The 14,809-nt window shown below is 41.2% G+C and overlaps 1 protein-coding gene across 1 annotated transcript in view; it reads left to right on the plus strand.

Moving 5' to 3' along the window:
• Positions 1-14,809, plus strand: part of FER1L6 (fer-1 like family member 6) — a 162,898-nt gene that overhangs the window by 67,095 nt on the left and 80,994 nt on the right. The window contains exons 17-18 of the mRNA XM_030795069.1: positions 726-878; positions 12,558-12,735. Of these exons, the coding sequence (XP_030650929.1) occupies positions 726-878; positions 12,558-12,735 (331 nt within the window). The remainder of the gene's footprint in view (positions 1-725; positions 879-12,557; positions 12,736-14,809) is intronic.

The following is a 14,809-nucleotide window of genomic DNA, read 5'->3' on the forward strand; positions in this document are numbered from 1 at the left end:
GGAAATGTTATCCGACTCTGAGGAGTGCTTAAAACTAAATCACTGTAACAAGATTGGAAAAGAAATCCATGGGAAGTTGTGCAAAAGTGTTTGTCCTGCAGATGAGAAAAGTAGGCTACCAAAGATGCCAAATCACAGGTCCAACTTGCATGTTCTCATATGAGCAATTTGGCACATGGGTTTGTAGGCACTTTATTTATTTACTTATTTTTTTGAGACGGAGTCTTGCTCTGTCTCCCAGGCTGGAGTGCAGTGGCATGATCTCGGCTCACTGCAACCTCCTCCGCCTCCTGGGTTCAAGCGATTCTTCTGCCTCAGCCTCCTAAGTAGCTGAAACTATAGGCGAGTGCCACTACGCCCGGCTCATATTTGTATTTTTAGTAGAGACGTGGTTTCACCATATTGGCCAGGATGATCTCGAACTCCTGACCTCATGATCCACGCGCCTTGGCCTCCCAAAGTGCTGGGATTACAGGCATGAGCCGCTGCGCCTGGCTGTATGCACTTTTAGTTCATGACCTAAGTAAGGCTTTCTCTTCTCTAGGAAACTGCACTTAATTTGCTTGATGGCATAGATGTTTCAGTGCCTAGATGGTGTCAGTCACAGCGTTTGTTTTGTCGAAGAGGGAATATTTCAGGACAGCAGAACTCTGCAAGTGCCTTTGTTCAATACCAACCTTTCAAATCCCAGTCCTATTCAATCCCAACTCCCTCTGTTCCCACAGCCCCAGCACACTATCCCTGACGTTTTCATCTGGATGCTCAGCAACAACAGGAGAGTGGCCTATGCCCGCATCGCCTCCAAAGACCTCCTCTATTCCCCTGTCGCGGGGCAGATGGGCAAACACTGCGGCAAGATCAAAACTCACTTCCTCAAAGTAAGTGTGCAGTATTTTAACTAAAAGAAGGGAGATTTCTGTTTCTCTAGGGTGGCTCAGACTTTGTAGTGTGTGTCCATGGCTCTGACCGTTCCCCAGTGCTTTCAAAGTAGGAGGACAACTAGAACACCTTGGTGCCTCTTGGTTCAAATTGCAATTCAGTAGACCACTTTTAGGTGGAATTTTTTCAATTTTTTTAACTGTTACATCACCGGATACACATAAGTTTCTTTTTTAATCTAATGGGTTACTTTAATTTTTACCTCTTTGATTACTAGTGTTAATAACAATGAACCTTAAGGTTTTTTTTTTTTTTTTTTTTTTTTTTTTTCGAGACAGTGTCTTGCACTGTCGCCTGGGCTGGAGTGCAGTGGCACAACCTCGGCTCACTGCAACCTCCCCCTCCCGGATTCAAGTGATTCTCCTGCCTCAGCCTCCCAAGTAGCTGGGATTAACAGATGCCCTCCACCATGCCTAGCTAATTTTTTGTATTTTTAGTAGAGACGGGGTTTCACTATGTTGGCCAGGCTGGTCTCAAACTCCTGACCTTGTGATCTGCCTGCCTCGGCCTCCCAAAGTGCTGGGATTACAAGCGTGAGCCACCGTACCTGGCCAATTTTTTTTTTAAATTTCAGTAGCTTTAGGGTTACAAATGGTTTGTGATTACCTGGATAAGTTGAATAGTGGTGAAATCCAGAATTTCAGTGTAACTGTCACCTGGGTAGTGTACAATGTATGAATAGGTAGTTTTTTGTCCCTCATCCCCATCCCACCCTCCCCCTTTCTGAGCTTTCAGTGTCCATTATACCACTCTGTATGACTTTTCATGTCCATAGCTTAGTTCCTGCTTATAAGTGAGAACATACAGTATTTGGTTTTCCATTCTTGAGTTACTTCACTAAGTAATGGCCTCCAGCTCCATTCGATTTGCTGCAAAAGACATTATTTCATTCTTTTTTATGGCTGAGTTGTATTTCATGGTGTATATATATCACATTTTCTTAATCCAGTCATCAGGTGATGGACACTTAGGTTGTTGATTCCATAACTTTGCAATTTTGAATTGTGCTACAATAAACATATACATGCTGGTGTCTTTTTGATCTTTTTCTTTGGGTAGATACCCAGTAGTGGGTAGTGGGATTGCTGGGTTGAATGGTAGGTCTACTTTTAGTTCTTTGAGAAATCTCCATGCTGTTTTCCATAGCAGTTGTGCTAATTTACAGTCCCATCAGCAGTATAAAAGCATTCCTTTTTAGCTGCATCCATGCCAACATCTATTGTTTTTTGACTTTTTAATAATGGCCATTCTGGCTGGGGTAAGGTGGTATCTCAGTCATTGTTTTAATCTGCATTTCCCTGATGATTAGTGATGTTGAGCATTATTTTCATATGTTTGTTGGCCATTTGTATATCTTCTTTGGGGAGATGTCTATTCATGTCTTTTATCCACTTTTTAATGGAATTATTTATTTTGTTCATGTTGATTTGTTTGAGTTCCTTGTAGATTCTCGATATTAGTCCTTTATGGAATGCATAATTTGCAAATCTTTTCTCCCATTCTGTAGGTTTCTGTTTACTCTGATGATTCTTTGGCTGTGCTGAAGCTTTTTAGTTTGATTAGGTACCATTGATTTTTGTTTTTGTTGCATTTGTTTTTGGTGTCTCAGTCATAAATTCTTTGCCAGAAGAGTTTTTTCTAAGTTTCCTTCTAGAGTTTTTATGGTTTCAGTTCTCAGATTTAAGTCTTTAATCCATCTTGAGTTAATTTTTTGTATATGGTGAGAAATAGAGATCCAGGTTCATTCTTCTGCATGTGGCTATCTCGTTTTCCCAGTACCATTTATTGATAAGGCATCCTTTCTCCAATTTGTGTTTTTGTATGCTTTGCTGAAGATCAGTTGGTTATAAATATTTGACTTCATTTCTAGGTTCTCTATTCTATTCCACTCGCCTATATATCTACTTTTATACCAGTACCATGTTGTTTTGGTAACTATAGCCTTGTATAATTTGAAGTCAGGTAATGTGATGCCTCCAGATTTGTTCTTTTTCCTTAGGATTGCTTTGGCAATTTGGGCTCTTTTTTGGCTCCATATGAATTTTAGGATAGTTTTTTCTAATTCTGTAAAAAATGACATTGGTATTTTGATAGGAAGGGCATTGAATCTGTTGATTGTTTGTGGCAGTATGCTTATTTTCATGATATTGATTCTTCCAATCCATGAGCATGGGAGGTATTTGCATTTGTTTGTGTCATCTATGTTTTCTTAAAATGAATATTTTTCTATCAGTTTCCTCACTACCTTTTCACTTGTGTAATTTGTTTATGGCATCTTCTCACATGAGTTAATCTATATTTTAAAATAGCTTCAAAGAAAATTGGAAGAAGGACAGAACAGCTAGTTCAGGATTCCTTGTGACCTTAAATTGTAAAAATATAAAATTTTCAACTTGAGGGTCCCACACCCTTCATCAAGACAGAGTCCCCAGATGCCTTCTGGGTGGGCCCTTATAGACATGGATCTCTGGACGGATTCTACTGTCTCTAACTCAAGATTTGAGCTTTGCTTGGAGGCCCTGGGTATTTTACCTCCACTACAAATATATTTTTATCCCAGGAGGTAGAAATGAATGAATAAGAGGAAAATGTGTCCAAAGCCTTTACCCCCACCAGCAACTGGCAAGAGTACAAGTTGACTGATTAACTTTTCCTAACTCATGGCTGACTGTCCTCCTAATATCAGTTCTGGTTTCTTGCTATAACATAATTATTCCTTTACTAACTCAGGGAGGGTGAAAAGGCTCAAAATCATGCCATAGAGATGGAGGAACAGGTAAAGAGATAGTAGTTCTTAGCTCAGGAGATTTGACAGCATGAGACAGTAGTTTCAATGTTTGTAGGGCTAGTATATAGATGGAGGGGAAGTGTAGGAGAGAAAGAGAGATCCAGCAGGTAAAATCAGGCCCTACAAAGACATTACAGGGAAATAGTTTCCTAAATGGAAGTCCATAATGCATTCCTCATCCTTAGAGGTGTTAGCACACCCTAGGCAACTATTTGACATAAACATGGCAGCAGGCAGCTAAATTAAATAGCCTCTAAGTGCTGACCAACCTCAAGAGTTTACTATAGATGTGACTGTTAAATGTTGCAGACAGAAGGCCCCTATTATTAAGCATGAGACTCAGTGTGGGATAATGGTTTAAAGCATGGACTTTGAAATAAGGTGAATTTGGGCTGGAATTTGTATTAGATCACTAGGGCTACTTACAAAGTGGCATAAACTGACTGGCTTAAACAACAGAGATGTATTATCTCATGGTTCTGAAGGTTAGAAGTCCTAGGTCAGGGTGTTGGCAGGGCCATGATCCCTTGAAGGTGTTAGGGAAGAACATGTTCCAGGCCTCTCTTCTGGCTTCTGGTTGGTTCCATGGCTTTTACTAGAATGGCGCCAATCTCCATATGACATTGTTCCTCTGTGTCTGTCCCTTCATATGACATTATTTTTATGACTCCAGTCATATGGGATTAGGGACCTACCCTACTCCAGTACAATGTCATTTTAACTTAACTAATTATATCTGCATTGACCCTATTTCCAAATAAGGTCATATTTTGGGTGTTGGGGATTAGAACTTCAACATAAAAATTTTGTGGGACCACAATTCAACCCATAACAGAATTCCAGGGCCAATATATACTAGTTGTATGACCTTGGGCAATTTAACATTCTTCAACCTTCAAATGGATAAAGAATGTTCATCCTATTTTTCATTCATTAAATGGAGATTATGGTGAGGAACAAGTGAATAAATGCAAGTAAAGAACACGTGGTTGTGCCTCACAGAGTAATCACTCAATAAATGCTGGCATTCAAACAACTAGACATCCACATTCCCAGAGGACATTGCTGTAATTTTGTCCCCCTCATGTCCAGTGAGTTGTTTGAGGCTCTCTGTGTTATTTTCTGTCATGTATGTAAAATGATTTTGTTTTAGAGACAGCACCTTACTCTATTGCCAAGTCTGGAGTGCAGTGGTAAAATCACAGCTCACTGCAGCCTTGAACTCCTAGGCTCAAGCAATCCTCCCACCTTAGCCTCCTGAATAGCTAGGTCTGCAGGCATGTGCCACCACATCTGGCTAATTTTTATTTCTCATAGAGATGGGATCTTACTATGTAACCCAGGGTTATCTCAAACTCCTGGCCTCAAGTGATTCCTCTGCCTTCCTTGGCCTCCCAAAGCACTGAGATTACAGACAAGAGCCATTGTTCCTGGCCTAAAATGGCTTTTAAACCCACTCCAGTAAAACTATAACTGAAAAACAAAGTTTTTCACCCAAGTCATTCACCACAATTATCAAGAATTTTCTTTAACTTTCTCCATTCAAAGAATGCTAAGGAGGCAAGAAATATTTATCTTAAAAATAGCAAATCACTTCAGAAGGCCCTGTGCTAAAAATACTAGAAAGGTGGTATAAAGTTACTCACTTCTAAATATTTTGAGTATCCTGGCACTATTTAAAATTAGAACAAAGAACAGCTGTCAAAGTCAGAGGTTAGAAGAGTTGAGAATGCAGAACTTTTGCCCTGGAGCATTCATCATCTGAATATTATCTTCATCTGTAAGCCTTAGCTTATTTCTTTATTTGTATTTTCCTTTTGCCATTGGAATTGCTCTGGGCAGTAGCTTTCTGGATCTTGTTGAATCCAGTTATATAAACTTGATAAAATATCTTGATAAGATGATTCAACGAGGCCATTTTCATTTCTGTTTTGATTTTCACTCCTGACTTTAAGTCCCCTCTCACCCGCCATCTCTCTTTATGCCCCTTTCTCTTCACTGAATGGGCAAGACCAGAAAAAGCAAAGGCTGCACCAGGGACACTGAGTATTCCCTCATCTGCCACTCACTCCAGTTTTTTAGCTGGGAAATAGGAAGTGAAGGTGGGTGGGGGAGGGGAACATGGAATGTAAATCTCTAAACTCTCTAAGCTAAAGTTTCCTCAAGCTTTATTCTGTGGAGCTGCTGTTCTTTGAGTGACTCTGTAAATGTTCCATGTTCAAATGCTTTTAAGAAGTTGCAGTTGTAACCTTGGAAACTCTTGCAGTGTCACAGTGCCCACTCACCAGTGGAAGTTTCCAAGAAGTCCTGCAGTTGGGAAACATCTTTAACTTTTTTATATTTGATTATTTTACTTAAAGTTCCAGGATACATGTACACAATGTGCAGGTTTGTTACATAGGTTAACGTGTGCCATGGTGCTTTGCTGCACCTATCAACCTGTCATCTAGGTTTTAAGCCCTGCATGCATTAGGTATTTGTCCTAATGGTTTCCCTCCTCTTGTCCCCCACCCCCCGACAGGCCCCGGTGTGTGATGTTCCTGTTCATGTGTTCTCATTGTTCAACTCCCACTTATGAATGAGAACATGCAGCGTTTGGTTTTCTGTTCCTGTGTTAGTTTGCTGAGAATGATGGCTTCCAGCTTCATCCATGCGCTGCAAAGGATATGATCTCATTCTTTTTTATGGCTGCATAGTAGTCCATGATGTATATGTGCCACATTTTCTTTATCCAGTCTATCATTGATGGGCATTTGGGTTGGTTCTGTGTCTTTGCTATTGTGAACAGTGCCACAGTAAACATATGTGTGCATGTGTCTTTATAGTAGAATGATTTATAATCTTTTGGGTATATAGCCAGTAGTGGGATTGCTGGGTCAGATGGTATTTCTGGTTCTAGATCCTTGAGGAATCGCCACACTGTCTTCCACAATGGTTGAGCTAATTTACACTTCCACCAACAGTGTTCCTATTTCTCCACAGCCTTGCCAGCATCTGTTGTTTCTTGACTTTTTTACAATTGCCTTTCTGACTGGTGCAAGATGGTATCTCACTGTGGTTTTTGATTTGCATTTCTCTGAAGATCAGTGATGTTGAGCTTTTTTCATATTTGTTGGCTGTATAAATGTTGTCTTTTCAGAAGTGTCTGTTTATGTCATTTGTCCACTTTTTAATGGGTTTTTTTTTCTTTGTAAATTTGTTTAAGTTCTTTGTAAATTCTGGATATTAGACCTTTGTCAGATGGGTAGAATGCAAAAATTTTATCCCATTCTGTAGATTGCCCATTTGCTCTGATGATAGTTTCTTTTGCTTTGCAGAAGCTCTTTAGTTTAATTAGATCTCATTTGTCAATTTCTGCTTTTGTTGCAGTAGCTTTTGGCAATTTCATCATAAAATATTTGCTCATGCCTATGACCTGAATAGTATCGCCTAGGTTTTCTTCTAGGATTTTTGTGGTTTGGGGTTTTACATTTAAGTCTTTAATCCATCCTGAGTTAATTTTTGTATAAGGTTTAAGGAAGGAGTCCAGTTTCAGTTTTTGGCATATGGCTAGCCAGTTTTCCCAGCACCATTTATTAAATAGGGAATTCTTTCCCATTGTTTATTTTTGTCAGGTTTGTCAAAGATCAGATGGTTGTAGATGTGTGGCATTATTTCTGAGGTCTCTATTCTGTTCCATTGGTCTATATGTCTCTTTTGGTACCAGTACCATGTGAAACATCTTTAACTTTTTAGGCCCACATTTGTCAAGCTTATGCATCCAGAATAGCTATTTGTAAGTTTTAGGAAACTTCTCTTCCTGGGAACTATTAATACAGAGGAAACAAAGTGCCTCATCTGTAGTCACACGGCTAAGTAATGATTGATCAGTAACAGCAATGAAGGTTTTGCGGTCCCAGATTGCATGATCTTTCTTTTTCTCTAATTTAAACATATTCACGATGCTACTAAAAATGATGGAACAGAATTTGCAGAACTCCGCCCAACTCACCACTCAAAAGTTCACGATCCTCTCCTTTTAATCTTATCCCCACTGTGCTCCTGATGGCTGGAAATGTGGAAATGGAAATTCATCACCAAAAGGAAACCCTTCCTAAGGAAGGAGCTAGATGCTCTCAGAGCCCAGAGGGTGGCGCTCAACCTTCCTCTTCTCCTGGAGTTAGCTCTGTGTTGAGTCCACTCCTCACTCCCATCGCAATCCCTATCCTACCTTCTCTCCACAACAGGGAGTCCATCTCCTGTTCTCCAGGTTGCAGCGTTCCATCTAGCTTTTCCTAGGATGCAGCAGGAAGTGATGGCTAAATAGCACCTTTCTCTGTCCTGCCACAGAGTAAAACCTCTACCACATAAACAAACCTCACTCTCACTGATACTGACCAACTCCAACACAGTTCATGTGAGTTAGTACCTCTCTCTCTCCTTCTCTCACTTGCCAAGACTTCCTCTTCCTTTTGAGCCAGCTGTCTTGCGCCAGGACCCCGTGGGAGGTGGGGGAGGCACAGGGGAGACTGAGCCTTTAGCATTCTGTCTCATGCAATATTTATATATGGATGATCACAGCTTTTTGATGCATTTTTTCATTCTTAATTGTTTTTCTCTGTTGTGTTTTCTTTTTTCCTACCTTTCCATGCTATTCTCAGAGGGAAATACCTTGCTGTGGTTGGTGAGGCTTCAGGGGCACATGAGAGAGGAAGGAGAGTGGGGAAGCAGGTGTAGGAGCCAAGGGAGAGCTTTCCCTTGGCCCTCTGAAGCTTCCCTGAAAAATCAATTCACAAAAGGTAGATTAATAGGAGAAAAGTCATACAAATTTATTATATATATTAAATATACACATTAATATAAGGGAGCCTTTAGAAGGAAGATCCCAAAATAGGGAGAAATCATCCATTTTTATGCTTAGGTTCTACAAAGTATGGACAGACATGTAGAAATACAATTCAATAAAAAGGGTATAATCTAATGCTAGTGGACTGAGTGGGGAAACAGCAAGGCCTGTCTGCCTAGCTGTTTCTTGGCCTCTCTGTAGCATTCTTTCCTTCTGGATGTGGAGTAGAACCCTCTCTGGAATGGGCTACAGTTAGACAAGGTAGGTCAGATAATTTCTTTATGGCCAAATTTTATATAGAAAGGCAGAGGGAAAGTTAGAGTCATATTTTTAGGTTTTATAGCTGGCTTTGGGGAAAGGGGGTTCTGGTTTCCGTGACCTGCACTAGGGAAGAGAGATTCTAGTTTCTATGGCTAACCTGGGGGTGAATGGGACTGAGAGATAAGAGGGCAGGAGAAGGTCAGAGAAACACTTTTGCTTCTGAGGACTTCATTTGGGGGTATTGTTTTCTGAGCCCCAGTTGAGGGAAGGCAGGGGCAGACATGCAACCAGGCTGAAAGTACACATGAAATTAAAAATGGGATTCTGTTCCTGAAAGCACCTGGGAAGGTGCCCAATAATGTTGAATGAATCCAACTTAGATACTTAAGTGAGACACTCTGCATTATCTTGCCAGCAATTCCAATTTGCGTATATTTTTTAAAAAATGTACAAGCTGCTAACTTTAGGAGTGCAGCAATGGTCTTTGTGGAACACTTTCACAAGACGTTAGCTGAGTCTTTGGTTTTAACCATGAGTTTAAACACCCACGTATTGTTTAGTAGCAGTAGAAATGAATGACATTTTTTGTCATTGTTTTGTTTTACTTTAAGAAACACAAGGCCAGCCTGGCATGATGGCTCACGCCTGTAATTCCAGCACTTTGGGAGGCCGAGGCGGGTAGATCACCTGAGGTCAGGAGCTCAAGACCAGCCTGGCCAACATGGTGAAACCCCATCTCTACTAAAAATCCAAAAATTAGCCGGGTGTGGTGGCATATGTCTGCAATCCCAGGTACTTGGGAGGCTGAGGCATGAGAATTACTTGAACCCAGGAGGCAGAGGCTGCGGTGAGCTGAGATTGCACCACTGCACTCTAGCCTGGGTGACAGCAAGACTGTCTCAAAAAAAAAAGAAAAGAAACACAGGCCCAGGCTCAGTGGCTCTTGCCTGTAATCCTAGCACTGTGGGAGGCCGAAGGAGGCAGATTGCTTTAGTCCAGGAGTTTGAGATGACCCTAGGCAACATGGTTAAACCCCATCTTTACCCCCCAAAAAATCAATAAATACAAAAACTATCCGGGTGTGGTGGTGCCTGCTCATGGTCCAAGCTACTGGAGAGGCTGAGGTGGGAGGATGGCTTGAGCCTAGGAGGCAGAGTTTGTAGTGAGCTGAGATTGCAGCACATCACTCCAGCTTGGGTGACACAGCGCGACTCTATGGGGGCAGGGTGGGAGGGGGATAAAAAGAAAAGACAACCCTGCAGAATCTCAGATTTGCTTTGCTTAGGGCAATGTAGCACACTAAGTTAAGAGCATTTCTGCACAAATACTTAAAACTGAGATCTGTAGACCAGCAGGATTAGCATCCATCAGGAGAAATCAGATTCTCAAATTGTCCCAGAGACCAGCTGAATTTCAGTGTGCATTTTAACCAAATACCCTGGCAATCCATGTACTCATAGCAGTGTATGAGGAGCACTGGCTAAGAGTCTGGGCTCTAACCCTGAAAACCTATGATTTGGTGATAGCTTGCAGGCAATAGAATATTCTGTGTGAGGAGAGAAACATTAGACCAGGGCCTAGAATGATATAAGTGCTCAATATGTGTTAAATATTATTATTGTTAGAAAAATAAATAAAGGATATTCACTCAACATATATTTACCACATGCTTCCTGGGTGCCAAGAACTCTTTTAGGCACTGGGGACACAGCAGTGAAGCAACAGACAAAAGTTCCTTTCTTTATGAATTGATGTCTTAGTGATATCTACAAATGGCAGAGGGATTGCTTTTATTATAGGAAAATAATCTTAGGCTTTCGATACATATTAATTTTATTTTACAAATGTATTCCTCAATACATTTTGGCTATTAGAGAAGTGATAAGTTGAGGATTATTTGTCTTATTATAATTTTGTAAATTACAGGTTGTAGAGTGGTTGCCTTTACCAACAACAAAATAAACTTACTTGATTTTTTTTTTTTTGAGCTCAACAAATACTGGCATCCTACTGCTTAAAGAATACAGTCCCAGCTCCTCCACATACTGAGCAGGATTCTTCAGTTTCATCTGTGTCATTCTCTGTCTAGCTCTCATGCTAACTGGTTGTGACTTCTTCTTTCCTGAAAGCTCTTAGCATCATTCCTGGCACAGAGTAAGCACTTGCTAAATATTAGCTCATATTACCCAAATCTTTGTTCACACACTTTCCTCTCTTTCTGGGATCCAACTCCAACGTGCCATTAAAGCCCAGCTAAATATTTGAATCTTGAAGGATGGAAATCACTGCTGCTACTTCTCTGCTTCCTCAGCACTTTCTCTCTTTGCATTTGAGTAGGTGAAGGTAAGTGGCCAAGTGGAGTGGCCTCTTTGTGAGCCCTGGAGGGAGGGCCAGGACTGAGTCTTCTGGCCCCACTCCCTCAGCAAGGGCCTAGCGGCACTGGCAGTAGTTGCTAAGCTGAGTTGCTCAAAATCCATTTGTGGAACCCGCAGAGCACAATAGAAAGGCAAACAGCCGTGCTCAATTTTGGATTCAGAGACTCTCCATGGGGTCCTTGGAAATTGTCAGAGCAAGTTGTGGCCTTTCATAATAGGATTTTGTGACTCTCAATGGAAAGGAAGTGATGTTAAAAAAAAAAAAGAAGAAAATTACTGACAGGAAATTCTAAGAAACACCAGGAAGAGGAACTTAGAAGAAGAGTTGACATTTTGAAAGGTAGCAGTTAAGTGCCGTAGGTTACTCTCAGAATGATGGCCTTGCTGGCAACAGCCAAGACTGGGGCCTGGGACTCCTTAGAGGGGTAAGGGAGTACCCTTATCCTGGTGACTGAGAAATAAAGGAGCCACACTGCCTATATTTTGTCTTTAGATTCTGAGAATACATGCACCCCTATGCAGGCATATACACACATATACATAAGTACATGCACACACAGGCATATGTACACACGTACATGTGGACATGCACACACTCCCTGTGCATACTCATACTACCCACACTCATACAGACATAAACATAGAAATTAAAGCAAACATAAATAAAAATACAAATCTGAGCACATTCCAAAGAGAGAGAACAGAGCAGTAAGGGAATCTGAGACCACACTGCATGAGGAAGGGGTGAAGGTGTTTAGCCAGGAAGAAAGCGCATGGTAGGCCAGGTAGATTCTTCTAAGCCATAGAGTCCTGACTTATGGAAGAAGTACTAGGATTCTTCTAAATGAAGCAAAGAGGTAAAAAGTCAGGTTGGAACTCCAGACAGTTGGAAGTTCCAGGAAGAAGATTTCAGCTCAGAGTGATAGTCAGGCTATGGGGTTCAGAGTCTAGAGTCTAAATTTGGAATCATCTCTTTTATTTTTGACTTTCGTCTCTGTCACTTAAAAACTGAGCCATCACAGGCAACTTACTTTATCTCTCTGAACCTGTGTTTCCCCATTTATCAAATGATGGCAATAAACACACCTACTACCTATTAAGTTTAAGTGACCCACGACTTGGAAGAGCTTATCACAGTGCAGGTTTAAGCTTTAGGTCCCACTAAACCTGGATCTTCCTCTAGAGATATGGAGTTGTGCATCAAGGCAATTGGGGCCATTGCCTTTATTTCGATTTAAGAGGAGCTCTTGAGAACTGCTCTCTGAACATACTTCCAGGTGTGTCTCCAGGAAGGACCTCTTTTCTCAAAAGGGGAGGCCTATAATTATCTCTTACTAACAAGTCAGTCTTTTTTGTAACCTTTCTCCAGCCTCCCGGGAAACGACCGGCTGGTTGGTCTGTGCAAGCAAAAGTCGACGTGTACCTGTGGCTGGGCTCCATCAAGCATGCCAGTGCCATTTTGGACAACTTGCCAGTAGGCTATGAAGCAGAAATGCCCTCCAAAGGGGCTGGCACCAGTCACCCCCCATCTAACCTGCTCTACCAAGGTAGGGTCCCCACTGGGCAAAGAGGGTCATTTGAGGTCTCAGGTGGGCTTCTGAAAAGATAATAAGGAGGGCAGCATGCATGAGTTTTTTGCACATTATTTTAGGGCCAACTTATTGGCCTTCTTAAGTACAGTTTCTAAGTGTTCTACCTTACCTTCCAATGTCCCATCTAAAAAGAGTAAAATTATTAAACACACGTGGAATAAACACTTATGTTTCTCTGTTAATAGAGAGGAAGTAGTCTGAGTTTCTTTGTAGGCAGATTATGTAGGTTGAGTTGGCATTTTAAGCAAAAAATGTCAGAATGTCAATAAGTTATTGTGCTTACATGATCTGTGGAATTAAGGCAGATTTTAATTTTATGTGGCATTGGAGTTTCGACACATTAACAGCAGATATTCACATTTCCTAGTAGTAACCCAGTGGAGACTGGTATCAGTAGGTTCACTCATATTTCTCCAGCTTGGTTCTTGGCTCGGCTGCTTTTAAAATTCAGCATGCTTTATGGAATCCTTTTTCTATGTAGTTATTTTCTGTAAGTGCCAACATGTTTATGTTTTGATACATTTTTGAATTTTATTATAAATATTCATTACAATTGCATTTTGCTTTCTGCTTCCAAATTACTTCCATTTATGTTATCTCTTGCTGCTGAGTTCAGATAAAGCAGCCTGCAGTTTTACCTTCATTTCTGCTGAAGTTGAGTTTTGGGTTGAGCCAGTGTTGGAAACACTGGAGAATTGTCTGTAGAGTCAGGTCTCCTCTGTGGCCCAAGGCTCCTCTGATGTTGGTTGAACCTAGACTGCCAGTGGAATCGAAGTTGCTCAATAGTCAGAGAATACAAGGTTCTGGAAAGACATATCCAATGGTTCAGCTCATGGTTTCTGTGCCCGATATAAATGCGTAAGAGCACTGTCTTTGGAAAATGCATAATACCACATTCCAAGCATTGTGCCTTACACTTTATGCATAAGATCTCATTGATTTCTCAAATCAACCCTGGGAAGACTCTTCATCTTACAGATGAAGAAAGTTATGTAGCAAAGATGCTTAGAAATTGCCCAAGATCACACAGCTAGTAAATGATGGCGAAAAAATGTCTCCAAACCCTGCTTTCTTTCTACTGTCTTCCACCATACCTTGAGAGAGTTTTCATCTTTGGGTAAAAAACATCCACATTAACTTGATAGGAAAAAATAGGAAGCTCGCTTGGCTTCCTATTTTTATGGACTATCTCTAGAGACCCAAGGACCTGGATGTTATTGCTATCCCAGCTACTAACAATTCTGAGAAGAGGAAAGACTTTTCCCAATGCTTTCTGATCCTCTGCAGTGTTTCATAGAGTGACCTAATAAGTTTTCCTGCTGTGCACTGGCATTGATGGCTTTGGCTGCCATCCACACCTACTGGAAAATTTTGTGTTCCAGAAAATACCTGTTCAGCAAATAATTAGTTTGCACCTATATACGTAAGGCATGGTGGAAAAACTAGTGGGCGACATAGAGATGAGTGAGAGGTGATTCTGGCCCTCAAGTGGGGATAACAGACAAATCTCTCAAAACCACAAGTAAAAAGCAAGCCATAGCACAAGAGGTGTACACAGTAAAGTGTGAGGAGGGTGACTAGATTAGTCCCAGGAACATAGCTAGTAAGACTCAAGGTTTCAGAAAAATGAAAACTTACACTGAGTAAATGGTGCTCCCTGGTGTTGTGCAGTGCACAGCTTGTGTGGCTGCCATTGGGAGGTCTGCTAAAATTACAGGGTTAACCATTTCAAGGGCAGCTGATGAACATTTTCATCGGATGAACCATTTCCAAGTTCACTGTCAGCTGAGAAATTTGCCAAACTATGTAGCATGCTAAGGAACACATGGGCCATCTCTAGAAACACTCCTGTCGGGAAATCCCTGTGCCATCTGCTGAACATTCCATCATTTACTGTTGCCATTTTAAGGGGCTCCCTTGCCAGCAGGGCCCAGCCTGTCATGTGAGGGTTTATTGGTGTATGTGGCAGTGGGGACAGAGGGACAGTGGGGACAGACTTAGAATTGAGTCCAAAGGAATCACTTCTCTG

The sequence above is a fragment of the Nomascus leucogenys genome, chromosome 16 (genome assembly GCF_006542625.1).
Source record: "Nomascus leucogenys isolate Asia chromosome 16, Asia_NLE_v1, whole genome shotgun sequence".
Classification (NCBI taxonomy): Eukaryota; Metazoa; Chordata; class Mammalia; order Primates; family Hylobatidae; genus Nomascus; species Nomascus leucogenys.